The sequence below is a fragment of the Dysidea avara genome, chromosome 10 (genome assembly GCF_963678975.1).
Source record: "Dysidea avara chromosome 10, odDysAvar1.4, whole genome shotgun sequence".
In the NCBI taxonomy this organism is placed as follows: domain Eukaryota; kingdom Metazoa; phylum Porifera; class Demospongiae; order Dictyoceratida; family Dysideidae; genus Dysidea; species Dysidea avara.
The window spans coordinates 19,199,663-19,227,017 of record NC_089281.1 but is presented as its reverse complement, the minus strand read 5'-3'; the positions used below and the strand labels follow the sequence as shown (position 1 = coordinate 19,227,017).

Below are 27,355 nucleotides of genomic sequence, written 5' to 3'. Positions count from 1 at the left end.
ACACAAGTTTATTCATCAGTCGTTTGAGCTTATGACTACCTCGAGATCACCCCATGCTCTAAAAAAGGGCTCTATATCGTTTGTACAGAAGCAAACAATATGTTCTTTCCTGGTGACTATGCTAGACAGCGATGCTACACTTATCCTGTCGAGCACCCGATGTACCCAATGCCTTTTGCAGTTACACGTGACTCCTTCAGCATGGCGGACATTCCACGTCTCAGTACCTCCAGCGTGAACTCTGAGGGTAACTCATGGACCGGGTCAGATGTGAGTCAAGTGTAACTGTGATTATCGTAATTATTTTGGTTTGTAAGTAGGTAAAATTCGCCACGCCACCTTTGTCTGCTAGTAATTCCGCCAATTCGTTGACTGGAGGAGCCGGGATACACGGCGTTCAGGTGAGCTGTATTTATAGTGATTTGTACTCTGAGGGTTTGTAGTGAGTGGCCGTTTCCATTATAATGATCAACTGCGTTTGCATTACAAACATTTCTGACCATTTTTTCTACAGAAGAAAGGTATTTTTGTGCAGTGCATCTACAACTTTTGGGGATCGTTGATTAGTGGTAGCGAAGGCCTGCTAATGAAGCGAGAATGGGAAAACTGCGCGTGTTTGCTTTAAACTCTGCATCCAAGGGCATTCTTACCGTAATTCCCCCTTCTCACTTTGTAATAGTACCATAGATTATTCTATTGATGATGATGCATACATACACTATAATTTGTGCATATTCATAGTTCACAATTACTTGCATTGGTACCCTACATGTCAAAATTCACGTTCAGCCAATACATCACACTATTGTGTTGGGAAAGAATGAAAAAGTGTTCTCGCACATTAATACAACTTTGCACTCCAATGGAGCAATTTTTGTAGTAGAGTATAAGTAGCCTGTCAAGTGGGACAGTTCATATACCAGAAATCGTCCCAGCCTTATTCCCAAGATATGAATAACCAAAGTTTTGTTTCTTTTTTTTATCACACTCAGCTGAATGTGGCACGCCTAAAAGTAAATGTCATTTCCAACTTAGATGCATCGTAACGTTTACGGAATTATGACCAATTGTTTGCATAAAAGATTGATCTATTGTCTTTTGCCTACTTGGATTACAGCCCATTGCCAGACCTACAGCAAACACCACGATCCTTAGCTCCTTCTTGCTTTCTGTACTGAACCATCTTTACTTATGGGGGAGCAAAATCCACTGAGATGATCAAACTGCCACTTTAGTAGCTATTAGGACAAAATTTAATTCACGATCAGTCAATTCTTCTCCCATTAAAAGTTGTTCTTCATCAAACGCAATCTGTATTTTGGGAGGTGAGCAAATGACTTCTTCAGCAACAATCAGTTGTTTTGTGTTCAAATCAGAACTATCTTGAAACTTACTTATTAAAGACTGCCTCAACTTTAACATCTTGTCCTGCACCTGGTGGTTCATTGTTGCCAACAGTGCTACCAGATAGTGTGTTTTGCTGTTCTTCAATTACCTTCTCTATTGCCCCAACCGTGTCTGATGCTGTGGGAGTTTCACCATGACATGCTTTTGACAATGAGTCAGTAATACACTTGTGAAGTTGCTCACATTCTTCAGCATTTTTTATGCTAAAAATAAATTGACACAGTCCTCCTTGAAGCAAATCTGACGAATAGCATCTAAGCCCTGTAACTACGCACTTCATGCTTCCACTACGCCTGAAAACTGAACTTAAAGGCGATATCCTTCGTGGTACGTGACCAACTATCTTCCACCATCCTCCAGTGCTTTTTTTAACAGCTACAGCCAGTGGATCGTGTGTATTTCTGATCTCTCTTGCACAAGGTAATGCTTCCCCAAGGAAAGGGTTTGGCCATATTTCTTTGTATATACAGTATGGTATCCTCACACCTTAGAATCAATGACAAAACAGCTATAGCACAAAGCCATTTCGACACTCAGTTTTTTTTCTTGCGCTCGATTCGTCTATCAACAGCTGAACAGCCACGTGCTGCTGAGCAACAGAATTCCAGCACGGCGCCACGTATATCACAATACAATAGGCAATATAATAAAGTCTCAAACATATTAATGTTCTTTCTGTTGTTCTTTGAACCAGGTCCCATGCACAGCCAGCTTTGGAGCTTGCAAATGCAAAATGAAGTAAAGCAGCCAAGTTGTGAAAAAAGGTTTAAAATAATCGTTGTAAAGAAAGAGAAATAAAAGGTGGAAGGCTACAATGATGTTAATAAATGTTAATACATCTTGTATTAGGGGGTACGCACTTTTAGCACTGGCTGTTTTGTAAAGATTTTAGAATTTTTCATGTTCATGGATAACCAGTCTCTTAATGGAGCTTATCCGCATTGATGACAAAATGGCTGTGTTAATGTGGGGACTTCATCACGTTTACATTCGTAGTAACCAAAATTAACTTTATCTGTGGCGTTTACAACATGGGACTATTGGACAATGAAGGTAACAGGCTAGTTAACATGATGTGGCGATGTGAAATGAATTGCACCAGACCTAACTTTTGATACAGATACTAAACTGTGTGCATTTGTCTTGTGAGTAAGTATGCCTCACCTTTCCCCTTGCTGCTATATATATAAAGGTTGTTATAGCAAAATGCTATCTCTCCCAATACAACCTTGTACAATATCCCCATGCTATATTGCCACCATTTTTGTTGTTGTTGGATAACATCCATACTCCACGTGCATGTTATTTTTTTGTACTGAGTGCTAGTAATTCAAAAAAATTTTGTGAAAATTATATAAACATACAGGGGGTGTATATACGTACACAAGCACTGTGCAACGACATTCTCACTGTTCTGGTTTATAGATAACAGATCCAATGGATCAAGGATCATCCGGTGTGTTCTTCACTATTGGAGGGGGTGGGGGAGGTGAGTGTGATCACCCTACCATAGTAGGACATGCTAAATATAAAACCACACTATAATTAGATGATGAGTATGATGAAGATGCCAACAGTGCTGGTATTGGTAATGTGAACAAGAAAGACCTACACACTCTTAATGAACAGAAGAGAAGGGACTCTATTAGACAGGCTTACTGCCAGCTTGAAGAGATTATACCACTGTGTAGGTAAGAGAACAATAGTCTCCCATATTATTATAGTGTTTATGTTTTTCTAATGTACTACATGTATATAACCCGAGGACCTGAGGGTTAAAGGTGTGTACAAATGCCGAGCAGCAATGGTGTAATTTTTTATCATAGATACTCAAGCATATATGCCATGTAATCTCTTGTATGAGCATGCAAAACAATTGTGTAATGCAAGAAACCATTTGACACGAATCTTTGTAGATACTCCTTAGTAGCTAAGTTGCTTTTTTGGCAAGGTTTTCTTAATATATAGCTATCGAAGACAGCTGTTAGTGTAACACATGTATTAATTACACTGTGATGTGCCACCATAGATAATGTATGCATTCCTACTGGATTGGAAACGCCAGTTAAATTATTTTCCTATCCTAGTTACGGTGCGCCAAACATTGGGAAATTGGTTGAGTGGCTGTTTGGCTTTCTCTTGCTTGTTTGAAGGCCGGTTCGAAGGCGTGGACATTCCTTTTACATTGTTTATTGTGTTGCGTTGTGTACTGAACAAGAACACAGCGTGTCTGTGGGCACTGGGAGAAATATTGTTTGCGACAGGTGACAATGGCAGGTACGCACCAGCTAATAATTCAACAGCGGTACTATTAGCCAACTTCTCGTCACCGCATTTACACAACCAAAGAAATGTGTGATACATTGAAATAAATTTTATGCTTCAGTACTGCTCAGCTTGAGCTAAACAATAGCACAAAGTAGTGCTTGTTTTCTGAAGTTTTATCGAGGCAGTGGAAATATACAGTGAAGCAGTGAATATCTAGCTAGCCTACTACACTCTACCTGCTACGAGTGGTGTAAACAGCAGCAAAGAAACAATGCTACACTTTCTGTTTCTTCAGGAAATTTGCACAACCGTTTTGAAACACCGGCCATATTTCACTTTTGAACCTGAATTTTCTTACGCTATTGTTTACTGCCCTCCAGCGTCCCTACACAGTCCAGCCTCCAATTAGTGTAGGTGATAACTAACCCAGCTGTAAACAACAAACACTAATTTGCTGGTTACAAGAACAGCGAAATCTTCCACCTGTCGAGGCCATAAAGTTTACGCGCAGCGAAACGAGGATGGCCTATGACGTCACTACGTAAATAATACGGGTGTTTCCAATCCAGTAGGAACGCATACATTATTTATGGTGCCACAGAGCAAAATTGCTATTAGTTTTTTTTGTTTTTTTTTAACTCTGATACTTGTTTTTTTCCCGCTAAGTTCATAAGCGACAGTAATGCACACGTATGTTTCGTATAGTTGAACATCTTATTTCACTATTTGGAGTTGTAGAATAGTTTTTGTCATGCAGCCAAGACCCAGAATTATAGACTGTTACTACATATTAAATGTATCCTACAGGCAGACCTCACCTGGAGGTGTTAGGCTAAGCAGGGCAGCCATACTTCAGAAAGGCATCGAGTACATTGCCTATCTCAATGAACAGAGTGCTAAGCAGCTTGATCAACTAGAGTCATTGAAGAAAGAGGTGACTGCCATGAGAATCATGAAGGAGAACTATGAAATGATTACAAGGGTTCACCAGAGCTCGGCTAGTCAGGGAAACTCCTCTACCAAGGAGGTCCAGGTTCCAGAAGAACTGAAGTTTAGAGTGGTAGGCAGTAATGTGTTATATGTAGTTGAACCGTTCATGTGTGAGTGAGTGTGTGTGTAAGCGTGCATGTTCATGCATGTGTGCATGCATGAGGAAGCGTAGCCAAGTGGCTAGAGCATCGGCCTGGTAATCAAAAGGTTCCCAGTTCAGTGCTCAGTTGTGCCAAATTGGTCTGTTTAAATGGAGACCTGGTGGCCTAGTGTCAACTGGGAAGCAGCCCACCCAACTATAACGTGCCTGGTATTAACTGGGGAAGCAAATCCCAAGTGTCCATATCTCGCACACAACAGGTGAAGGTCCAGGTGGGACCTCGGATGCCCACATATTCACCTGTGAGACATGGTATAGCTCCCCTACGGGTTACTAGTCCTGGGTTTGCCTGTGTTGACTCCTAGCACCTGAGTAGTGCACTGGTGTCCCAGTGCTGGTTCACTGGTGTCCCAGTGCTGGTTCACTGGGTAAGCGTGACCGTGCTAGCATGGCAGCTGAAAGGTTTGTGTGTGTGTGTGTGTGTGTGTGTGTGTGTGTGTGTGTGTGTGTGTGTGTGTGTGTGTGTGTGTGTGTGTGTGTGTGTGTGTGTTGCTCAAAAATCATTGTAGAGTACTGTGGTATCCAGCAAAAAATCCTGTTTGTGTTACATTTAGTGAAACACAATGCAAATGCTCTGCTTGATGGAAGGCTAGAGGAGGCCAAGGGAAATACAAACGCAGCACTAACAATAAAAAAGTATGTAGTGGTACAAGCCTCCATCAAATTACAATAGCACAATGTAGCTTTAGCTAGTAGTCAAGGATTAGTGCTCATCTTGTACCTCACGTGATGTGTACAAAGAGAAATTGCTCTAAGTTGTACAGTGTAAGATGGTTGCTACAATTTATATAACTGTTTCTAATGTGTATCTATTTTAATCATTTTGCATCTCGTATAGGATAGTCTGAGCATACTTGACAACTAACTCGAAACCTTATGCTGTACAAAAAGTTTCATAATTTGTGTGTACTGTCCAAGCTTGGCATCACACCTTCAGCAGCATTCCTGTAGTAACTCTCAGTAACCATTATGTATAGTGTACATGAAATAGCTAGCCATATGGTTGCACTCATCCACTTCAGCTCTAGTGTAGTAAACTAGTAAGTCCAAACGTAACACTTAGTGGACAACTCAGATGCACTACGGATGCAATGTTAGTAGGAACGCAACTACTCTGCTTAAAGAATACAGCACAATGCACACAGGAAAAACTTTTTATCTGCTATATTATGTAAAAAGTTTCAAAATGGTGGATTTTTCCACACTATAATTATATGGATCTATACAGTTCAGCCAATATGCTAACCAGGAAACATCTTCTCAAAACATTGATCCCTAACTATGAAATAGAGTAAGCTGATAGAATGTATGAAACTCTAAACACTGCAACACAAACACAGTATACAGCCCCCACCTGGTCAAGTTGCAACATCTATATATTTACACTATGTACCTTACCACCGGAAACACTGGATCTGGCACATGATAAACATAAAAGGTTCAAAGTTTCTTAGATGAAACAACAAACTGCAATTAAATCGTTCACCAAGTTTCTGTCTTAGAAAGTTACTGTATGCCTTAGAGTGGTTGAGCACAACAGGAAACTATGGTGATGGGAGGGACTTTTCCTGTTTTTCATGAAGCTCAGTGTTTGAGGTTTATCACTGGCCCCATCCATCTTGACAACCAGGGATCATTGTGAGGCACTACACAGAGAGGTGCATGTTCTCCACAGATTGTACTGCATGAGAGATAGTTGGTTTGTTGAACAAAAGGAGTAATAGTGGAAACTCAGTGGTTGCAAAACTAGTCACAAAATGTGCAAAATAAATTCTTTTCATTTGGAGAAGGAGGAGGGTGTGTGGCTAGTTTGACTGCTCAACTGGCCATGGTGGAGGATAGAGGGGCTTGATTTTCTTGGCTTCAATGACTGCCATCATCTTATTGTTCTCTTTAAGGCGGTTCCTCAACTAATGGAGTCTTGTCAATTTATACCTTTTGAAAGGCCTCCAGAGCATCCATCACTTGACGGTCATGCTCAAGTTTGTTTGTATCTTCTGTTGGCATTCTTTGTCCAGACTCCAGAGCCTTTCTATGCTGCTCAGCTGCATCAAGTTTAGACTGTAAAGGTTCCTTGGTCAGGTTGAATTTCTTTTGCAGTGTGCTGGGCATCTTCTTGGAGACACATCCATCATCAAATTTAATCTTGAATGCCATCCTATCCCTGGAGCTTGCCCTGTCATTGATTATATTGCACCTTGTACAACCAGTTGAGACATTGGAAACCTGGACCAATTCATGTCTATCAGTAGAAGAATTCTCCCTGTATTCTTTGGCACTATCCTCAGATGTAATATGAACTCTACTGTCCTCCAGCTCATATAGTGCAGACACTTTGGCATCTTTTTCTGCCTTGAGGTCTGGAGAGGAGTCTTGTGAGCTCTGCAGCTGCTTGATAAGCAAAGAAACAGGTATAGTCATGGCAGTTAGTTACCTTGATGTCTCACTTGATGTGTCCTTGGTCCAAGCCTCCACAGACTCCTTTTGCAAAGAATTAAAGACCTTGGTGTGTCAAGCTCAGTACTGTGCTGGTTTCAAAATTACTTAAGTGATAGAGTTCACCTAGTCAGACATAATTATAAGTTTTCAAGTGGAGAGAAATGAAAAGTGGTATTCCACAAGGGAGTGCACTGGGACCATTGTTATTCTACCTTTACAGATTACAGATGGACTATTGTATTAGTGCAGTATACCGATGACACAACATAATTTCCTCTCTCATGGCTGCTTCTATGAATGAACCAGTTGCAGCTGATACACAACTGGATTTCTAATAGTAAGATTAAACCTAACAAAGGGGGTGGTGTTATGTGGTTTAAAGTTGGTTCTAATCAGAGTGTCCAAGTATCTTAATAAATCATACCACACTGAAATCTGTAAATAAACAGAAGTATTTAGGTGTTATCTTTGATTATAAGTTACCGTGGTCCCACCATGTATCCAAAGTTGGTCAGAAAATATCCTATTATCTCTTATCAACAATCACAAGCATTATCTAAATTTGTAGCTGTATGTGTTGTTACCACTCCTGCAAAGAAGAACAGCTTAACCAATTGCAAGGAGTTAAAACAATAAATCAGATCAGCGTATCTGGGGTTAATGAGGTTTATATACTTGCATATATCCTTTAGGAGTACCCTTCTTCATTACATGGGTTTGCATAATCTTTGCAACAGGACCAAATGTGACCCATCAGTACCGAAATCGGTGATAACAACAAACCAAGATAGTATAAACGACTCAAGTATCACTACTCACGTTCTTTTATTTTATCGGATAATCTTGTGTGATCTTGTATCTTTTTAATACAATCTTTCTGTGTAATATCTCTGGTAGTGTCCAAGGTATGAATTTGGGTTACATTATAAACTGTTCCTACCACAATGCTGGGCCTGTTGATACTAGCCCTTTAACACCTGTAGGTGCTCAGTAAGAACTCTTGGTAAGACCTGAATGTTTTGGTTGACCATTGGGGAGGATCCAAAAAGGTTGTGAATAGTGATGCTACTATTGGAAGATGTCATAGCGAATTTACTATTGTCCTGCACTGGCAGGCTACTCCAAATACCAGGTCTTCAAATCAGTCTAGCAGGGGATCCATGAGCCATTCTCCATAGGACTCGCTTCATGCAAATTGTCTACCTTCTGTTCATCCAGATGGGTCCTAATGTCACTTTTTGAACTCCTCCATCATCATTAGTTGTCTGAGCCGGTTAAAGTCTCCAACTCCTTTAGAGGTATACTAGCAGTCAAACAAAGTCTCCTTTGCCCATGCAAACTCCACAAAGGTCTGAGTATCTGTCTTCTGGGTGGCTCAGAACCTCTGCCTGTAGGCCTTCGGAACGAGCTCATAGGCCTTGAAAATAGAGCGTTTCACTGTGTCATAGTCAGAACTCTGTTCTATCGATAGGGCTGAGTAGCCTAACAGAGAGCTCTGAAGGAGTAGTGTCCAAACTTGTTTAGGCCATGACAGACTTGACACAACTTTCTCACAATGCAGGAAATATTTATCAACCTCTGTCTCCTAGAAGGGTGGGACAAACCATACTTGCTTAGTCACATCAAATTCAGCCTGCCAACTGATAGGTATATCAGAGCACACAAAATGGTTTTATGTGACTGGGAACTCATAAGATCATCTTAAGTACATACAGTATGTATGCTGTTGTACTTGTAGCACCCTGTAAGAGTAAGGTAAAACACTGTTGAATTACTAAGGTACCTATAGGTAGTACAGCTTGAGATTGCTCATAGCATCTTAGCCGAAGGCAACTCAATTAAACACCTGTACACATGCAACAATCTTATCTGTAATAGGCTTGGGAGATTAGCATGTGCTTTCTCCTTGAAGGCTGTAGTGTTTGACAAGTGGGCATGACCACTAGTAGCATGGGTGGCAGTTACATTGCAAGCCTACCTTGAGCTTGCTGGTTGCCTGCTGCCCCAGCTAGTGGTCTTACTGGAGATGGTTGGCATAGGTGGCTACCTTCAGGAGGTTATAGTACATGATGGGCATGTGGTAACAGTCAGATTTGCTGACATGAAGACCAATAACATCATAATAAAGTGGGGGTATTGGCAGTCTTACCCTCTTACAGTGACACCAGCTCTCTCTTCCTGCCTTGTAACATCTGGAAACTCTTTTCCTGTCATCCTAGAAGGAGGACAAACCTGTCGTGTTTGGCCAAAGAAAGTGAAGTTATCCTTGTTGACAGTTCTCACTAGATTCACAGTGTCATCTGCAAGATGTCCTTTTATACTATACTGGTCTAGTACAAACACACCTAGTCTAGACTAATCACATGCTTTCATACTTTTTCTCTCTTCCGTATACTTGTTTGTTGAAAGCTGATTGTGTGTCTTCTTCATACTGAGGCTGAAATGACCATGGTTTTTTAGTATTCGAGTACTCTCTGGAGTTGACGATCAAGTACTGACGAATACTAGCTACTGGTTGTGACAAGATTTATACGACTTTACAGTTTTTCAAGTAACAGCAAGGATACATACACTGTATGAAAGTACTGATGTTAGTGTTCCTGACAAGAAATTATGCCAATCAAACTCCATAGCCTTCATTGTGTCACTCCCTGATGGCAAATGCATCTGGGTCATGTGATCTTAATGAGTACTCAATACTAATTTTACTATCTGACTACCAAAGTCCTTAACGAGTACTCAAGTATTTGTAGTAATTGTTTTGGCCCTACTTTATACTGTGTTTCTATGCTCTGCTCGCTGAGATTTAAAAGAAATTTTTAAGATCATCCTATTTGCTTGTGTCAGTTGCAATTGTAATATATTATATGTGGCCTTGATAGTTTGCAGAGTAGAAAGCCAAATAAGTATGAATACTCTTATAAGTTAGATGTATTGTGGAAATAATTAGTTGTGAATCAAAATTGCTACAAATTTAATCCATTTTTATTACCCCCATTTGAAGAAAGAATGGCACCAGCTTATGGTTTTTGTCTGAAAGTGTTCCCTAACTCAGTTACTGAAATAGCGAAGTGGCCATTACTCTTCGTTTTCAGCTATTTTCATTCCGTTACACAGTGTTACAAATAAAGACCACTACAAGAAGGACGTCTGCAGTCACAAAACCTCAAATGATTCTCTTTACAAACTTAGGGAGGCCATCATGCAGTGCTACCACGAATTGTCAGCACAAAGATAAACGGAGCACAAAGGAGGACACAGGGAAACCATGAAGCATGCATTGTTCACATATCCAAGAGTTCATAATATTTGTATGGGTATGACCTGTACAAACATACTACTGCAAATTCATTTTTGATCATATGTACACCTCTAGCCTGATTCTACTGATGACAGAGAACTGTTGATAGGTAATGATTGGCATTGATAAGGTCAAGCCTTTCTTCTAAGAGAAGCCTGGGGTGTTACTTGCAGCAGTACCTTTGCTGAATGTACTCCAATCAAACACTTTCCCCACACAAATATTATGAACTGTTAGCAGTATGTCATTTTTTAAAGGGTGCTAGCGGTTTTTGAAGCCACACAAATGCTGTTCTTTTTACCTTTGATACAGGCAAAAAGGAAGCTATAGGAATCTAAACTACTGCTTCGAAGATTGACCTAACTTTCTACTATACAGAGACCAAAGTATAAGATTGTACCTTGTTTCATTTTTCATTCACGCACTATAGTTCTTCAAAGTTAACCCATACATTTTTCTTATTCTGAGTTACTGGCTGCTTGCACAGGCATCAAATTCACTGTGAAGATTCTTCAATAAATTTGTGGAAACTTAGCTCATGGATTTGTCTTTGCACTTCTTCTTTCTTGAGTTATAAAACAAAGAGTGAGTACCTGCGAGCGAACTTCGCCTTCCAGGCCTTGTAACTTCGTGCTGGATCGCAACAATTATAATTCCATGTGCTAAAAGTTTGCAAATTTATCACTGATGGTCCACCAAAAGTTTGGTAGAGATCCGACTATCGTGTATTCCAGGATATCGCCTTTTGCAATGTAGTGTAGAACATGCACACGCTGACCAGTTATTACAACAAATTCCAATAAACCACAAATGCCAACTTTATCAAATAACAAGTTATAAATGAAGTTCTGAACGAAAGAAAAGCTCTAGTTCCTTTTCTTTACACACTGGGACACCTTCCTGTTGCTTGTGGAGTCGCCAAGCCTGCTCTTCGATAGGTAACGCCTCATAACTCATAACGTACAGTCAGTGTCTTGTAATGGGTGATAAATCTAGCTGGAACATCGTCACTACCTAAAAACAGGCGTACAGTTACTAATATAACTTACCAGCATACACTATCACTCGAGACACTATCACTCGAGAAAATACAGGAAGAATGTGCATTGGCTACAAACAAGTTTGCATTCGCACGTATCTTCAAAACTAACACTTACTTTCAGGCTAATTCACTCTACTGTCATTCTTGGGCACCCAGATGATCATTTTCGGGATGATTTTTGAACGAAACAAGTTGTTTCTTGGCCGATTTCTTTGGCGCAAAACACGGCCACCTAACATGGATACTTTGAGTATGCGTAGTATTGCCAATTATGATGTAACAGCCGCATGTGGTTATGTGGGTTGTCCCTTGAATGGCTTCAAAAACTCGCTAGCACCCTTAAAATTATTTATTTATTGTAGCAATCTATTGAAAACGTTTCAAGTCATACTGAAGGCACTTTTGGGCTTGGCTATACCTAACCATGGCACCATGGAAGGTATTGTGAGGCTGGTTTCTGGTCAGTGCAAACCTCCATGATCCCTACTGTAAAGTGCTGTATGATAATACTTTCAATACCATATAGAGGGAAACTTTGGTGGGGATTGGCGAATAGCAAGCTAAATTGCATTTGGCAAAATAATCTTTGGTGAATTTGAGCTCAGTGTTTAACTATTGAGATGCTTATCCAAGTAATTGGTGGGTTAAAACTTTGGTGAATTCGTAGCAAATCGCCAAAGTTTTCCCTATACGATAGTGCCTAAACGTGCTAATTATTTTGAAATACATCAAGTAATTAGACAATAGAGTTGGCATTACACTTGTTTATCAATCTCCCTGACAAAAATCTGTAATACTAATTGGACTGGCTAATGGTGACAACTAGTGTTACCATAGTGATAGATGCCTCATAACAATGGTGTGGTTGCTTAACAATGGTTGCTAGGTGATGATTGTTATCAAGAGTTCATAATATTTGTATGGAGGCTTAAACTTATCAACGCCAGTAACCACCTATCAACAATTCTTCGTCATCACTAGAATCAGGCTATAGTACATATGATCGTAAACTTGCAGCAGTGTGTTTGTACAGTTAGACACTCTCCTGTACAAATATTATGAACTCTGGTAAATGTCACTTTGTGTCATAGCAATGGTTGCTGTGGTTATTTTCTGTTGCTTAGTAACAGTTGCTATGGTTGTTGGATTAATTTGTAATAGGATGACGAATAGTTTGCACATTATAAACAAGAAGAAAATAGTGCTCGGCTTTGCCTCAATATCTCTTCCTGTTTATAATGCTCACACTTACTCTTGAATATCACAGTCAGCCATCCTATTACCAGAGTTCTGCCCACACTGGTTTGCAGTGGTTCAAAGCGACCAGTATCTGTAAAAACCGACTAGTACTTCCTTAAATCCGACTAGTATGATATCACTGATATATATATACTACACAAACATTCTAATACAACACACAGCATATATCAGTCTATGGTTAAACCACTCAGGAATTCCTGGGTAGAACCCTGTATTACTAATACTATGGTGACTGATGTTATTATCATGAGAACTTGTCATGATCACTATATTGTCTCAGTTTCAGGGCATGATGGACTCCTTGTTCCAGTCATACAATGCTAACATTTCACTAACAAGTTTTGAATCACTTTCAAGTTGCACCATTAACTGGCTGGAGCAGCACTGCAAGCCCCAGGTTAGACCCACCCCTTTTTTGTGTACTCTGTAGCATTGTTTGTTGTTTGCAGATACTCAAAGAAGTGCTCACTCAGCAGTTACACGTTGCTCAACTAACATCTCAACACTTATATCAACACTCATCTTCACAATCACTACACTAATTGTACAGATTTGCCAATGCACATGTACTGTGATAACACTCATACATTTTTAATCGTAAACAGGACCACTGATACCTGATAGCAATGTTTAGAGTTCAGTATAGTCCAGCTGTGTGTATGGTATGGTGCAAATACTCTACAAGGTAAAGGTTTGACAGATCAAATGCATTTTGATGAGTAAAATTTTGATGAAATGCTTCACCACTGTCTTGAAGGATATACTGAATGTAAAAAAGTTTGTGATGAATTGTAATAAAAATTGTCAAATTCATCAAAATTTCCCCCATTAAACTTTTGTGCTACAGTATTTGTAATGACAATTTGTCAAGAATGAAAAGCAAATTATTCATTGCCTATCTTCTATAATAATTAGTATAATGTGTTGCTATGTAGTTGAAATCTGTTAGCAGGGTTATAGTTTAATGAACTTATTTTATAATTATGTAGATATTGTAAGGAAATATGGTAGATATAATTGTACATAAATAAATTGTGGGTGAGGCTCCATTGAGTACTGAGCCACTCTGCTGAAAAACTGCATTTCTACTACCTTTAGCTGTTATTTGTGCCACAATGGCATCTAATTCAGTCATTTATTAGTCATACAATTTACTATTTTTATGCATAGGACCTTTCATTGTACGTGTGGCTAATAAATAAAACAAATGAAAGGCAGCTTACAATTTATTATTGTGGCACAACTTGTAGCCAAAAGATTGTCAAAAACTATGCTATGCTTTTTGACTGCATTTCACCACAGTTTGTACAATTGTAAGGTACCTTTATTTATTAGCCACAAGTACAATGAAAGATCCTGTACATCAAAAAAAAACAAAATCATACGACCAATAAATGATTGAATTAGATGCCACATAATATGACCTGATAAAGTGTAATAGCTTTCATTGAATGTATAGTTTCATTTTTACTTGCATGTGATTTTGTAGAAAAATAGTACTAGCTATATAGCAGGTTATGATTAATCATTGTGACACAAATAACAACTAAAAGTAGTAGAAATGCAGTTTTCAGCTGAGTGGCTCAGCACTATGGAGCCCACACCGCAATTTACTTATTTATTTATGCACAATTAATATTTCTACTATTCCTTACAATATATACATGTAAAATAAGTTTTTAAAATTCAAGTATAAAATAGGGTCAGTAGCTACAGTTTTCTGTATACAGTCTACCAGTACTTAAGTTGGCTTTCAAAACTTTCCAAAATTGGGGGGGCATAATCTATAATATAGTGTTTTGGTAAATTGGTAGAGAAGTCGCCAAGTATAATAAAGTCTTAATTTTTTGCAAAATGAATATCTCCAATAGCATACAAATTAATATTATTTTCCTGAAAGTGTCCAGCTATTATATATAGCTAAAGAAAAACTCCATACAATCTTTTTGGGACATATCATAGGTATGATAAAAACAAGTGGATAAGTGTGTTGAATAAAATTAAATGTTGTTGGTCTCTAACAGAAAACTATGAAGTAAAAGGCCAGTAGTCTTTAGATATAAGATAATGCAGTTGTTGGAAAAGTTGTACTAAAACCCAAAGGGACCAATTGATGCAGTACATTGAGTTTAAAATGTAAAGCGTACACTATATAGCCACTTCTCAGCTGGCATCCCTTGTGTTTGCTATAGCAACAGCATAATCAAATGGTGGGATTTTGATTTCAATTACTACACTGTGATGTTAATTTCTTGTAATCTGTCGTTCTATGAAGTCACATTCTGTATAATAATTATTGTAATCAGATCATGGCCACATCATGTGCTGTGTAATGTTGTCGTGGTCATGTGGTACAGGAATGTAATGCACATGTCATGGAGTACTCTGTTGCAGTTTTAGGGATATTTATTTTGGGCTTTACAGCAAGTGCTAAAGGTCTGTAGGACACCTGGTCCTATACAGCCTGTTTAAATGTTTGAAAAGGTTGTATTGTATGGTACCGTAGCTAATACAGTGACATGTCCAGCAACTTGAGATGCATAACTGCACATTACAAGATAAAGCCAGCCAGTGACTGATTTCACAAATACGTCTCCTTATTTCTGCAACACAAAGTTGTGCTTTCATAAATGCTTCAACTTACATAGAAAAATTTATAACTAACATGTAAGACAGTATAGTGATAACAACATGGCAGCATGTTATAGGTATACATCACGGCAAGTAGTAGCTGAGTAATCAAACATGAGACAAGTATAAAAATTTATCGTGCAATATAAGGTATGTACTTGTCAAGTCCAATTTAGTAGTCAAAATGTGATTGTACGTGTGCCTCAAACTCTGTGGACATACTGACAGGAAACTTCATTTGACACATCGGACACTCTTTGGAAGTGGGTGCTGCAGCAGTTGGTGGGTGGTGTTGGTGCCGAGACTGTGGGTGAGGTTGGTGGCGTGACTGTGGGTGTGGTGGCTGATTCCTTGGTTGGCCTTGTGGCTGATTCCTTGGTTGGCGATTTGTGTTAGGATTATTTGGTTGAGGATATTGCTGTGGTGCAGGGTGATTAGGTGGAGTAGATGCACCTTTTAGTATAGCAATTTCTCTTTCCTTTTGCTCTAACTGGGTAGTCAGAGAAGATATGGCATTGTTCTTTTGCTGCTCTTTAGTGGCATTAGTTTCCCGGATACTTGCCAGCTCTTCAGTTTGTTGGATAACCTGTTGATTTAACAAAGCAACTTCTTCATCTTTGTCTTTTAAAATTTGCTCAATTTTGTCTTCTAAGCTGGTTTTTTCATCTCTCAGGTCAGAAATTATCCTCTCATTTGACATGACCTTCTCTTCAAGTAAAGAAGTCATTTCTTCAAATGCAGAGTTCTTTTCTTCAAGCACTTTGCACTTTTCTCTACGGCTCTCCAATTCTTCCATAACACTATCAATGGCCTCATTGCTATTACTTGGAGCTTGGCCGGATGCTTTCATTGCAGCCAACTGCTTTTGAAGATCACGAACCTCGTAACATTTTTGCGTGTACTCTTCTTTGCACATACTCAACTTTGCCACCAATTCTTCATTCCTACCAAAAACATAATAAAAGTGGAAGTTGTGTAAACATAAATAACCACAGGCATTTCCTAGAAACATAGTGCAACCTTACACATGACAATACAAGCTCTCTTACTTTGCTTCAAGCATCTCTTTCTCACCGATGATAGCAATGGACGACATCGGGTTGCTTTCTTGAATACTCTGCTGTGCTTTCTGAAGTGCTTCAAATGCATCCTTAGACACAGTGCTCTCTTTAATAGTCTGGGAATAAAACATTTTGTAAAATATTTCATAGCATAGCAATAAGATTAATTACCTTGATTTCTTGCTCCAAGATTAGTTTGGAGGTGACCAAGTCTGACCTTGCTGTTTCTGATGCTTTCAGTTCTTCATAGGTGCTATCAAGGTTAGCTTTAGTCTTTTCTACTTCCAATTGTAATCCTGAATTGTCTTCTTCTAGTTGAGCCTTACTGGTCTATCAAGTACACAAAATAATGCACGTGATATGTTTAAAAAATATTCCTAACCTTTAATGTAGCATTTTCCTCTTCTAACTTGGTGCTTATATCTGACAACTGTTGAAGAACAACTATTTTCTCTTCTTTCAAATTATTCACAGTGTCATTCAGCAATGTTTGTTTCTCCTCAGCTTCTTTTTTAATTTTCTCAATTTTTTCTTGTACTGATTCAAAATCTTTTTGTTTTGCTGCCAATTCTTCTTGTAAAGTTGCAATGGTCTGGCTGGCTGCTGCAAGTTCTTTGCCAATTTCATCTTTTTCTTCAGTTATTTTGGTTACTTTTTCCCTCATTTCCAGCACAGCGGCTGGAACGCCTCCCTTCTTATTCGAAGGTGTAGTATTGATGACAACCATTGATCTTAATTGGTCAACGTCGTCATTCGTGATCTCTACAAATTCAGCATCAATCAAACCAACATCCGTTGCTTCGGCAGATATCACAAAAGGCCGGCTACATCCTTTTAACGCATAACCCTTGCCAACGTAACAAAATTGGTACATCGAACCATCGCTGGGAGGAATGCGACGACCAGCGAAGGTGACAGACCCAACCTTTTGAGCCTGTTCTTCTACGGGACTGGTCCAGTTGACCCACTCGAAGGTGTAATAATCTCTGGTGGATACCCAGCCGACTTTAAATATACCAACCCAATCGCTTGATGACACTTGTAGATCACTGGGGCACTTGAAACCAACAGTGAGGTCCTTGTTGGGAGGGTAACTGTCCGCCACTGTGAAGAAGGCCACTGATGTCTTCTCTTTATCTTCCGCCATCTTGATATTATAAACGAACGCGTAAATACTAGCCAAACTCTTGACAACAACAAACCGGCGTTTAGAAGTTCTTTTTCTATTTGAAAGTTCTTAAAATAGAATAATCTATTACGTAATTCGTAATGATGCACGGGAGCATTGTAGGGACTTTCCCTGGACTGAGCTCAACTAGTCTACGTGGTTTTACTAGTTTGGGAATGGCCACTACTGTTCTTGCGAATGGCTCATTTTGTTGCGACAAGATCACGGGGCACAAGGGCGATGTAAACTGGTGCACGTTTTCCCCAGTCAAACGACATCTGGTTACAACGTCTGGCGATAAAACTGTTCGTGTATGGGACACCAGTACAAAAGGAACGCCCACGGAGCTACACGTACTACGCGGACACAAGTACTACGTTAACTGTGCAGAGTTCACGCCAATTGGAGACCTTCTGTGTACTGGATCTAGTGACTTTAGTGTAAAACTCTGGAGCACTGAGTCATATTCTGAAATTGGTAATTACATTAATGTGCTGATGAAATATTTTGGTTGTGGGTTTGCATAACTAAAATTCGCGCACTTATCTGTTAAAACTGAAGGCAATAAATTTCACAATTTAATTTAGTTGTGTGCTAATAGATCGGCTGTAAAATCAATCAATAGCTGGTCATTACATCTTTTAACATACAGCTAGGAAATTTTTTGAAGTGTTTGAGTTTGTCAAATATGTTGAGTCTGCTTTCATTGGATAAAAGGTTTTGTCACCAACGAGGGGTCCACACAAGCAAAAAATCACAAGATTTATGGGATTAAAATTTACACAGAGGTTTACAGTAAAGATTAATGCTTGCAAAACTGCTATTGAAAGCAAAATAATTTGTCACTCTGTTAGTATACATCAAATTGGACTAATGTTTATGATTTACGGATTCTCTTCAATGGCTTACGAGATTTACACTTTGTTAGTGACCCCTCGAATGTCACAAAACAGTGAAGAGTTGGTCCCTAATAGCCATATCTCACTTGATATAATTTCATTCACTATACAGCTACACTACAGACACAGGGTAATGTGAAGAGTTGTAGTTTCACTTTGGATGGCTCCATCTTGGCTGCTGCATCAGCAGATAATTTTGTATATGTTTGGGAAGTGTCCTCGTTAAGATTACTCAAGAAATTAAAGAAGCATGATCAAAGGTAAGTAGTCATGTTGTATCAGTACAGTGAGGAGGCCAATACTCTTGTAGTCACTTTGTGATATTTTATCAATCAACAATGGCTTTGTGTTGCTGGTATTGTCAGAGTGGTTTTGGTGTGCTAGTTTAAACATAAATAATGTACCCTTGTGGATTTGAAACTGCACTGCACACCCATATTGTGGTGTACAAGAACCATGAACCTAGGCTGGTTTCATGCCTTAACAAAAGTCACTACCAAACATTAGCATTGATGACATAATTATTTTTTTTTGTATGTGACTTGTAATATATTGCTATATACTATAACTGTTTTTGTTGTTGGTAGTCATATAATGTAGTGGCACCATGTGCTGTGGAAGAAACACATTCATGGCTGAACCTAATGCTGTGTACAGAAACTGTCAGTATCACAAAGTTAGCCAAGCCATAAAGTATAGCTGAGGCTTGAAATACCTAATTTTGTCCTCAAAACTTACTGTGGGGTTGTTGTTGTCCAGAGAAGACTTTTGAAGAGCACAAAACTATCCTTAAACGAGGGGGCGCTTAGCAGTTTCCAATTCATGGGGGTACATTACCTACGGGTCAACAAAACTTTAGTAAGTTTGTTATGGGGTTTCATCTTCAAAATTAAGAATTCCAAATATGATCTGCTAAATAATATGATGTAGTAAGCTACATTTTAACATCCACTACAGTGTTCTGACATGTTGCTTTGCTCCGTGTGGCTGGTTACTGGCCAGTGGAGACAGCGGTGGGGAGATCATTATGTGGGACATTCACGCTGGAAATCACCTCTATTGTAAGACCGCCCATGACATGGGAGTCAACTGTATCCTCTTCTCTACCAAGTGGGACCCCAACCAGGGTCAGCACACTATGATCAGTGCAGGATCTGACTGTATGATGTACATCTGGAACATAACTACTTATGCCAGTAAGATGTTGATAAATGTGTATTTGTCAGGTACTTGTCAGGCATGTCTCCACGTGTAATTATTCGTCTCCTTATTTCTTCATTATTGCTTATGTGAAGAAAAAAGGGTTGCTACCAGCGTTGAAAGTGAAATGAGCTCATGTCATCTGGGTCACATTTTGTCCTCATTTTATACAATATCCAGGTTCTGACCCAGATTGGATCATGTATTAATTAGTTTGGTGATGCTAGCTTCTCTTGTGAGCCATGCCTACTTGTAGGGATTATGTGTTACTGTCTGTAAGGCATATGTGGAGCTAAGCCCATATAGGTATATTGTCCATGTCCATTGCTATCTGCAGACTTACATGGAGCCACGCCCATTAATCGATTACTTGGTATACAAATCAATGTAATTATATAAACACACAGTAGTGTTGTACCAATCATGATCTAGTCTTACAGCAAACCAACTACTTTTGTGAGGTGCGCCCACTTATCAGGAATGTCTGTAAGCACGGAGCCATGCAAATTCATCGGTGAGGTGTAGTATGCACAAAGCCTTACCCATTTATAGCAAACGTGTTTTGCTATCTGTAAACTTTGCATATCAAATTATCTATGACCATGCCCACTGAGCGATTGCTAATTTTATGGTATAGCTATCTGTTTACTTAATATGCTAGTGGAGCACTCAAAATGCAGCACTTGGCACAGACCTTGGCTGTAATTGACTTGGATTACTATCCTGGTCAGTGGGCAATGGTGACCCAGTTTCAACACTGGTTGCTAGACAGCTTTTTTCACTCCCAGAGATAATTCTTTAAAATGTGATGTATTGTTGCACATGCGTAGTTATGTTGTGATGTTCTCAGCAGGAGCCTATGGCAGTTACAGAGTGACAATGGTTAAGGAGCATACACTGACAGGTCACACTGGATTAGTTTGTAACTGTAGTTTATCACTGGACAATAAACTACTAGCATCAGCGTAAGTGTGGATAATAAGTTTGTGGAGTCTGTATAAACAAGTTGTGTAGGTGTGTATGTGTTCACACCATCATCATGGCTGTTATCACTATTTGTTTATAGATTTATTATAGCCAATACCAAAGTAGCATGATAGCACCTGTGGTCCTGTAATATACCCTGCAGATCCTGCTAAATGAAATATAAATATCAGCAGCAAACTAATTGCAGGATCTGTGATTCACTTGTGCATACGCGACATACATACGTACATGTAGAGAATGTGAAACACTGTGTGACGTATTGTGTGTGACATTGTTATTGCTATTTGTAGGTCAAATGACAAGACAGTGATTATATGGAGTTTGGTAAGTATCTTACATTAGTTATTTACATACTGTGTATTATCTTATGACAGGAGACCTATTCTGTTCTTAGAGTCATCCATGCCCATGAACGGTCAGTTACTGTACCTATACACTGTGTACCTATTGTGTGGTGTTGTTAGGTTTATTACCTCTTGTTGCTTCTCCACTGATACTAAACTGTTAGCTACTTCTTCAACTGATTATACTGCTAAGATATGGCACTTAACAGGTGTGTGTGTGTGTGTGTGTGTGTGTGTGTGTGTCTGTGTGTGTGTGTCTGTGTGTGTGTGTCTGTGTGTGTGTGTGTGTGTGTGTGTGTGTGTGTGTTATAATTATGAACAAAAAATTCCTCTTTTTACATTTTGTTTGTTTTAAACAGAACAGATCCACTTATGGAAACGGATGATAAAAGTTTTATGTTTTGAGGGAATGGAGCCATTTGTGGTCTGTAAGTTAGAGACCTAGCATAAGGATCTTGTGGATTTTAAAAACCGAGGCAAAGCTGAAGTTTTTAAAACATGAAGATCCGAGGCGTGGTCTCTAACTAACTATCTTATTATTAACTCTTGATAATGCGTACCATTCTCTCAGATGCACAAGATGTTGCTTTCATGGGTTTTTCTTAGCTAAATGCTATAAACTTTTTATTCAATGAGCACTTGCATAATCTAGGCGCTTGGTTTAGGTCCCAAAGTATCCTGTAGTTACTGTCCTGGAAAATCAGGACACTTGATATAAGGACACTTTTGGTCAGTCCCAAGTACATGGGTTTTACTGTCCGTAATATCAGTAATTCTCATTACAGAAGAACAGACGGATAACAAGCCTCAGCAGTTGATGCCTTCAGCCCCTCCATTGGAATCAACAGTGACTGACGTAGTAAACCCCCCTCCCTGGGAAGCTCAGGTTCTACAATGGCTAACAGAAGTTATTACCAGACAACAGCAGAACCAACAAGCCCAGTCCTCACAACACCAGTATGACATGTCACTTGTTGCTAAGATACATACTCTGTCTAGTCAACTAACAAGAGAAGACTCTGGTATGTATTGTTATAAGTCATGTGCTTGGGTTAAGTCATGCTATGCTAGCAAGTGTTAGGGCAAACTGTGTACTTTGTCACTTGTTATATTCTTTTAGGTACATGTTAGGTACATGTACTAGTGACCTCATTCCTCTCTATGTTGTCATAGTGTGTGTCATATGGAAACTTACATCAACAGGTTTTAGATTCTAAATTACCCCTCTGCAAGAGCAGACTCAGTCCATCAGTCCATATCATGTTTACCTATGAAAGAGGATGCTCTGTAGCAATTCTTAACCTTAGAGGTTCCTTTTCAAGTGTACACTATAGTATTCTGCTAACAATAATAATATGTGTATAAGTTTTGTTCTGTGGCCCTTCACTGCAATATATAGTATTTTAAAAAGTATGTTTGTCAGCATACTTCACATTTTTCAGTGCCAATATGCCACCAAACAGCTCATGATATATAATAACTGACCATTATATTTGGACAGTGTGGGTGTGGGCTGACCTCTCTGGCAGTCAAACAATCAAAGATGGTTTTTTTGTCGTATCATTGTGGTCAGGTGATAGTCACATGATATTGACATGTGTGGCCTACCATTATGTGTGTGCTGTTTCATGTTTTACAGTGAATCAGTATGACAACACAATGGTGTAGTGTTTGGTGACAAGGCATATGCTGTAGTGTGTGGTATGTAGGGAAAAAGTGCAGTGATTCACAGTCTTCCAACTGCTTCATTATTAGATTTGTAATTTTATGGTACCTTTTTGCATTAACCTTAGTGTCTTTAATGCTGTCGTGTGGGTGAAATGTCTTCTGGTAGAAGTTTTTGGGGTGACGACTGTGCTTTTCTGAATTATAGGTCTTATACCTACGTATGAGATCTTTTAAGTGGATGTGGCACATTGTAAGGTTACAGTGGTTTGCTGCAGTTAAAATGACTTAACCTTAAACCTGCATAGTCCAAAAAACTGGATTTGATTTTAAAAAATCAATAAGTTTTGCAAATTTACATACATAATTTCAAATAGGCATATCTCATGAAACATATTTGTCCAATCTGTTAAAAATACAGATTTAGTGTAATTGGCAAGGAGCAAGTGTAGCTTTGAACATACAACAAGGAACTCACCCATTACAAAATGTTGAATCGTTTTCTTTCCTTTCACCTTAGTATCGTCACTGTGCTTGTTGACCATTTAAAATACTTTAGGAAGAGCTAATATCCTGGCCTGTAAGGTAGTTTACTGTATTACTCAAGAAATACTGACATATTGGTTTAAAAGGCAGACATGTATTACCTCACTTTCATGCGTATCTATATATCAACTGAATCGCCATCACATGACGAGTAACAGGGATAGGTAACCTATCTTCTTTCATTACTTTTACTTAGAAACCTAACTGCCCAAGGTGTTACCACCGGTGAGCAATTGTTCAAAAGGATAGGGCCTACTTGCCTTATTGCCCTCAACTGTGAGGAGCTGAAACATGGTCCTGGTATCTGAGTTCTGGGGCCGGGTGGTCTGACATATGGCAGAGGTTGTGATACTGGGTGCATCGGCGGTGGTGGTCCTCCAAATTTACACATCAGCTGTGGGGGGGGCAGCATTATTATGTTGGTTGGGGCTCCCTCCAGGTTGGCTCCCTTGAACAACCTTCCTCCCTTTTCTTTTTGTGTCAATATTTCTGCTCAACAGACTTTACCATGTCTTCCAAACGCTTAGTGCTGATATCTTCCGCCGCCAGTTCATCCGCCTTCTGGTATGCCTCCACCACTGCCCACGGCCAGCCATATTCTGAACAATCAGCAATACAAATGAGTTGCTGTCCCTCAATAGTTTTTGTACCTTCGATAAGTTGCTCCTTGGCATTCTTCAGTAGAGTGATCTCTTGGGGGACGTTGGCTTCACCTTCTCCAAGAACCCCAAAGCTGATTGGATTGAGTCACTCACCGAGTCATTAAATCTGAACTACTGTTCATTGCCCTTCCAGCGAAATTGGTAGTCTGGTGTCCTCTTCAGCTTCTTTGCCACTAGTCAGACTGTCTCCTCCTGGCCCGTGACAACTTCCTTCTGCAGCTGGTCGTTGAACCTCTCCATTACGATAGCTGCACGTTCCACGCCTAGAGAATGAACCTGCATTCACACTTTTGAACCTTATTCACATGACCAACACTGGTGCACATACACACTGTACTCTGGTGGGAGCTAATTTTCTGTCTAATTTGCAAGCTCAAACAACATAAAATACATAACTCCCATTAATGTACAAGTAAGTCAACAAGAAGCCATTCATTTGGTACCCACAACTAAATACCTACTATGTGGTACTGGAGAAACAAATGAGACATGAAGGAGGACAAAGGTAAGTCCTTGATATATATGCATTGTTGGGAAGAAATCAAGTCTGTCATTTAGTTCATCAATATAAAATTCAAAGAAATAAATTAACATGAACTATTTTGTAAACGTTTTGAGTTGCTCTGTCAACACATTTGGGCTTAATTATCCATAACAAAATAATACTACCGAACTGTCATGATGCAAAGTGGGTAGGTCACATTTCACCAAATTGTGACATCTTAGACTATGCAACCAACATAGTACCTGGTATTGATAGTAATGTTTGGAAATCCTTGTATTAGTGATTCTTGGCATCATGTTGGCTTGGCTGAAAGAAATTTCATATGGTTAGTGTATATTGAGATGTTTGTGTGGTACTACAATTACCAGAACTGCCAGTCAGGAAAGGAAGGCTGGTTTTGGGTGATTTTTTTTGAGAAAGTACAATAGTAATACAGTTTCCTTTTTAACACAGGGCTTCACCTCACTTAGTGGCCATGTCAAATACATTAATCCTCCTAGCACATGGCTGAAGTGTAATTTAAACCAAACAGTGATCGGGCATGTTGTATTGTAAGTAGTGCTAAAATGAATAGTAATTTTTACTATTTGAATAGTTGTGAACAAAACGACCGAATATTCGATTATTCTTTAAGCTTATACTTCTATTGAATAAGTACTGAAACCTTTTGTTAGGGAGCAAGGTAAAGCCTAAGAGCTATTTCTATCTTTTCTAAAATAGAATATTTACTGCATAGATACATCACTTCATTCACAATCTTAAGTTTTGAGGCTGGATTTTCCATCTGAATAAGTGCTAATGATTATTCGAATAGTGTGTTAACGAATCGAATAGTGTCATGCCGACTGAATAATCAAATGACCAAATAATCATTTTCAACAGTAATTGTAAGTGTTTCCAAGGTCAGCTGCTTGTCACTGTACTTAATTGTTAATGGTACAGGCCAGTTGCTTTATCCAGCTATACCACAGCAGCTACATAATGAACTTACCTTTGTCCTCCTTTGTGTCTTTCTCCACTAATGTAAAGGCATTGGTAGCAAGTCAGTGGCTTCTTGTGCTGGTTATCAGTTTATATTGAGAGTCATCAATAATTTTCGTACTGTTTGTCCTACATTGAAGTGAGCAGATAATTGTAGGGAAGCTTCTCATACTGTTCTCTGTATGTAGCAGGCAGAACATAGTTGAAAACAAAGCGAAATAGCCACATAGCCAGGAACCTGATGGTTGAGGTGCATGCCACACAATTAAGTTTCTGGTATGTCTACACATCATTTGTTTATTTGATGTGGTGTGTGGGTTCACTAGTCATAAATTATGTTAGAAAAAAGTTATTATTACCAGCAAAAAGAAATTTTGGGTTTTTTAATTTAAGTAGGAATCATAACAAAATGAAATTTCTATGATCCCTACCCTATTTAAAACTGCTACTTGTGGATTATGAGATTAGATTAGACTGTCTTGACTAGGGGAACATGAGTTGACTATTATTATTGTCAATAATGTAATGCATATTGGTAGGTCCGTGTATGGTAGCTAGTACAGTTTCCATTTCAGGTCAACAAGAGTTTTGTTGTCCCATTACTCAGCTCAGGATGACTGATCCAGTGGTGGCTGCTGGTAAGTGCTAATGCTAGTGATTTATCAACTTGAGCATAACAATTGTGTGTAGACTGATTGTGATGCTCATGTGCTGATTACATGCTTGGAGCACCCAACATCTTGTTACAGTGGTGGTATAGGCTTGGTATATTACCCGTCAAACTCTCCTATAATATACACATCAACCATACCAATAAAGGCCAGATTTCACCACACATCACATGCTTTGTTGTATTTGACAGCCAGCTGGTATAACCCTCTTCTAAAATTTCCATATTTTTAATAAAAGTTGTGTCACATGGAAGAGTTTGGGATAGTTGATGGTGGGGAGGCACCAGAAGGAATCAGGTTAAAAACAGTACTTTTGAACATGACAATTGAAAATTATTGTATCTTTTGCTTTATCAGTCACCTTCATGTCATGCTAATTTTGGTAAAAATTTCTTCCATTGTAGCTATGGGTTTGGCCAAGACGTTTCCATGCAACATCTAGTGCTTTAAGTTAGCTACAGAGAAAGAAAAGTTGATACAGTGATTATGACTGACGTCATTTCTGCTTGGTAGTTACTTTATAATATGGCCAAATGATTACAAGGATAAATGTGGCCTGACTATATGCATGCATCATACACAGTTCAATGACACTATATTATTATATTATATTTCATACATATATATTACAGATGGCTACACATATGAACGTTCTGCCATAGTGTCATGGCTAAGTGAAGGCAAGAGCACTAGTCCAATGACCAACTTACCATTCCCTCACACCAACCTGGTCCCTAATAAAACACTAAAGACATACATGGACTCTCATTGCAAATAAATTTTTATTGTCTTAAAGAATTATTTTTATGCACTTATAATTCATTGTGAGTTTTTGTAAATATTTGAAATTCTTATATGCATACAGTGGAAGTTTCGAAAATATCAGCATTAATTTTTGCCAATAATTGTAAGAATCTCTTTGAGTGTCCACATGTACAGTGGTTACATGAGACAATGTCAATGTCTACTAGGTGGGTGAATTATTTTATATAACTTTAGTAATCTATGTTCATTTCGTCTGTCTGCAAGAGGGCTCCAGCCTAGATTAGTGAGCATGTTGGATACACTATCATAAATTGAGTAGCTATTAAATACAAATCTAGCAGACCTCCTCTATAGGGCTTGAATGATTTTTCTGGGTGCACAGTGGGCAAATGATCAATGCGTA

The 27,355-nt window shown here is 38.9% G+C and overlaps 3 protein-coding genes across 4 annotated transcripts; 2 read left to right on the top strand and 1 right to left on the bottom strand.

The window, feature by feature from the left end:
* Positions 1–14: 14 nt before the first annotated feature.
* On the top strand, positions 15–13,481 carry LOC136268889 (max-like protein X). The gene is made up of 7 exons (XM_066064353.1): positions 15–270; positions 321–401; positions 2,833–2,896; positions 2,957–3,098; positions 4,483–4,735; positions 13,148–13,264; positions 13,317–13,481. Exons 1-7 carry the CDS (start codon positions 100–102, stop codon positions 13,407–13,409), a joined length of 921 nt encoding a protein of 306 aa, XP_065920425.1. The 5' UTR covers positions 15–99; the 3' UTR covers positions 13,410–13,481.
* A 2,020-nt stretch (positions 13,482–15,501) lies between these two features.
* On the bottom strand, positions 15,502–17,801 carry LOC136268003 (calcium-binding and coiled-coil domain-containing protein 2-like). The gene is made up of 4 exons (XM_066063224.1): positions 16,942–17,801; positions 16,731–16,889; positions 16,548–16,675; positions 15,502–16,442 (listed from the first exon to the last, which is right to left on the bottom strand). Exons 1-4 carry the CDS (start codon positions 17,704–17,706, stop codon positions 15,671–15,673), a joined length of 1,824 nt encoding a protein of 607 aa, XP_065919296.1. The 5' UTR covers positions 17,707–17,801; the 3' UTR covers positions 15,502–15,670.
* A 12-nt stretch (positions 17,802–17,813) lies between these two features.
* Positions 17,814–27,084, top strand: LOC136268004 (WD repeat, SAM and U-box domain-containing protein 1-like). 2 transcript variants are annotated; one of them, XM_066063227.1, is made up of 10 exons: positions 17,814–18,204; positions 18,739–18,886; positions 19,584–19,822; positions 20,680–20,791; positions 21,104–21,137; positions 21,188–21,228; positions 21,278–21,366; positions 21,943–22,179; positions 26,092–26,154; positions 26,820–27,084. In XM_066063227.1, the coding sequence occupies exons 1-10, from the start codon at positions 17,829–17,831 to the stop codon at positions 26,963–26,965; spliced, it is 1,485 nt and encodes a 494-aa protein (XP_065919299.1). In that variant the 5' UTR covers positions 17,814–17,828; the 3' UTR covers positions 26,966–27,084. The 2 variants fall into 2 exon arrangements, with proteins under 2 accessions (XP_065919299.1, XP_065919297.1); XM_066063225.1 differs by having other exon boundaries at positions 20,677–20,791.
* Positions 27,085–27,355: the final 271 nt, after the last annotated feature.

What these genes read in the sequence shown, in the direction of transcription:
- LOC136268889 (XM_066064353.1), top strand. Translation starts at nt 100, where the DNA reads ATGTTCTTTCCTGGTGACTATGCTAGACAGCGATGCTACACTTATCCT. An exon ending in TATTGGAGGGGGTGGGGGAG is followed by an intron (nt 2,897 to 2,956) that starts GTGAGTGTGATC and finishes CACTATAATTAG; the next exon opens with ATGATGAGTATGATGAAGAT. An exon ending in GAGATTATACCACTGTGTAG is followed by an intron (nt 3,099 to 4,482) that starts GTAAGAGAACAA and finishes TGTATCCTACAG; the next exon opens with GCAGACCTCACCTGGAGGTG.
- LOC136268003 (XM_066063224.1), bottom strand. Translation starts at nt 17,706, where the DNA reads ATGGCGGAAGATAAAGAGAAGACATCAGTGGCCTTCTTCACAGTGGCG. An exon ending in TCTTGGAGCAAGAAATCAAG is followed by an intron (nt 16,676 to 16,730) that starts GTAATTAATCTT and finishes TTTTATTCCCAG; the next exon opens with ACTATTAAAGAGAGCACTGT. An exon ending in AAAGAGATGCTTGAAGCAAA is followed by an intron (nt 16,443 to 16,547) that starts GTAAGAGAGCTT and finishes TGTTTTTGGTAG; the next exon opens with GAATGAAGAATTGGTGGCAA.
- LOC136268004 (XM_066063225.1), top strand. Translation starts at nt 17,829, where the DNA reads ATGATGCACGGGAGCATTGTAGGGACTTTCCCTGGACTGAGCTCAACT. An exon ending in TTAAAGAAGCATGATCAAAG is followed by an intron (nt 18,887 to 19,583) that starts GTAAGTAGTCAT and finishes CATCCACTACAG; the next exon opens with TGTTCTGACATGTTGCTTTG. An exon ending in TGATCCAGTGGTGGCTGCTG is followed by an intron (nt 26,155 to 26,819) that starts GTAAGTGCTAAT and finishes TATATATTACAG; the next exon opens with ATGGCTACACATATGAACGT.